The sequence below is a fragment of the Staurois parvus genome, unplaced genomic scaffold (assembly GCF_062004578.1).
Source record: "Staurois parvus isolate SC_StPar_1 unplaced genomic scaffold, SC_StPar_1.0 ptg000256l, whole genome shotgun sequence".
Taxonomy (NCBI): Eukaryota; Metazoa; Chordata; class Amphibia; order Anura; family Ranidae; genus Staurois; species Staurois parvus.
Window position 1 is genome coordinate 6349 of NW_028318052.1, and position 1432 is coordinate 7780.

The 1432-nt window shown below is 47.1% G+C and overlaps 1 protein-coding gene across 1 annotated transcript; it reads right to left on the reverse strand.

The window, feature by feature from the left end:
• Window positions 1-235: 235 nt before the first annotated feature.
• POLE4 (DNA polymerase epsilon 4, accessory subunit) lies at window positions 236-610 on the reverse strand. The gene has a single exon (XM_089681029.1). It carries the CDS (start codon window positions 495-497, stop codon window positions 246-248), a length of 252 nt encoding a protein of 83 aa, XP_089537155.1. The 5' UTR covers window positions 498-610; the 3' UTR covers window positions 236-245.
• Window positions 611-1432: the final 822 nt, after the last annotated feature.

Sequence of the window (1432 nt, forward strand, 5' to 3'; positions counted from 1 at the left end):
CATGTAACTGTCCTCTCTCCGATCCACGATGCTCCCCAATACGCATCTTTGATCCATCTTGCTGGAGCATCGGTGGCTAGTGATCCGCGGTGTGTGTAAGTGTAGTCAGCGGTGCAGTAGAAAAAGGGTTAACTGTGACAGCTCTGTGCTATGGTTGTTGATCGGCTTCTTATGCCTGAAACCATGACATGCACAGTTGCTTCAAGGGAGACAGATCTTGCCGCTACACCGGCAGCTCTCACAATTCACACCGGATCCAGGCTTACCGTAGCTTTACTGATGAGGAAAACCGACTCCTGACTAGCCAGTGATAACTCCGGGTCAGACTTCATTAACGCTTTCACCCGCGACAACGGCAACTTCACCAGCTTCGGTACCGGGGCTGCGGCACAGTCGGACTTCTCACCCGCATGTTTGTCACTTAGGTCAGCTTCAGAAGTGTCTGCATGCTTTACAGCGGAATCTAACACTACTGTCTCTTCCTCAGCTGCCATCATATAACCTCAAATACACATTCCAGCGCCGGGAAACTCCTTCCAATCACTAGTGAGAAAACCTTGCTACACGCGCCGAACGAGGATGACGTTGAAAGCGCGCGCCAAACTGGTGTGTTTACAAGGTGCTGTCCGGAAGGTGTTGCTAACACGTGATCTAGGCTATGTTGTCATATATCGGCAGAAGGAAGGATTAGTTCGCTAAACTGTCTCTGTTTTATTTCTTCTTATTTTCTCATCCAAACATTCAATTTATATTTCAAAATATTGTGTAGGTGTAGAACGTTTTTCATACTTATTTACATTTGACTTCTGAGTATATATATAATATATATATATTATTTTGCATAGTTCCAGTGGTGTAGCTTTTGCCTAATGTAAGAATGCATTTTCCATACTTGTGGGTTCCCTGTGGAAGAGGAGGATCACTGTAGCACTGCAGCTACTACAGTGATCGCTTGTCTTCTGGATCCAACACTGACCATCTGCCTCGCTACATTGAAACCAACCACAGGGGTGTTACAGAACAATAAATGCAAGGCATTCTCTAATTGAATGAGGTGAGATTGTGAAATCATCGCTTTATCTCTCCACCCTAACCAGTCAGAGAATTCCTTGTGAATGGCACCCCTGACAAGCAAGCAACCCCCCTATGCCAGGGCCGCCACTCAATATGGGACCCAGAAGACAGCAGTGATCACTGTAGTAGCGGAGACTGCTACAGTAATTTCCAGTTTCCACAGGTATGATATAGGTATATTTTCATTAGCCCAAATTTAATATAGCACCATTTTGCACAGACCAGCCCCAATCCTCTTCAGATCCCCTCCGGCACTCCTGGCTCCTCCTCCTTGAGCAGTGCCCCCAGGGAAGCCACTCACCCTGAAGGCACCTCTGTGTGTTCGTCCCCAAGCTGCTGTTCTCTCCTCATTGGCTCA

Coding starts and splice junctions, on each gene's coding strand:
- POLE4 (XM_089681029.1), bottom strand. CDS start 497: ATGATGGCAGCTGAGGAAGAGACAGTAGTGTTAGATTCCGCTGTAAAG.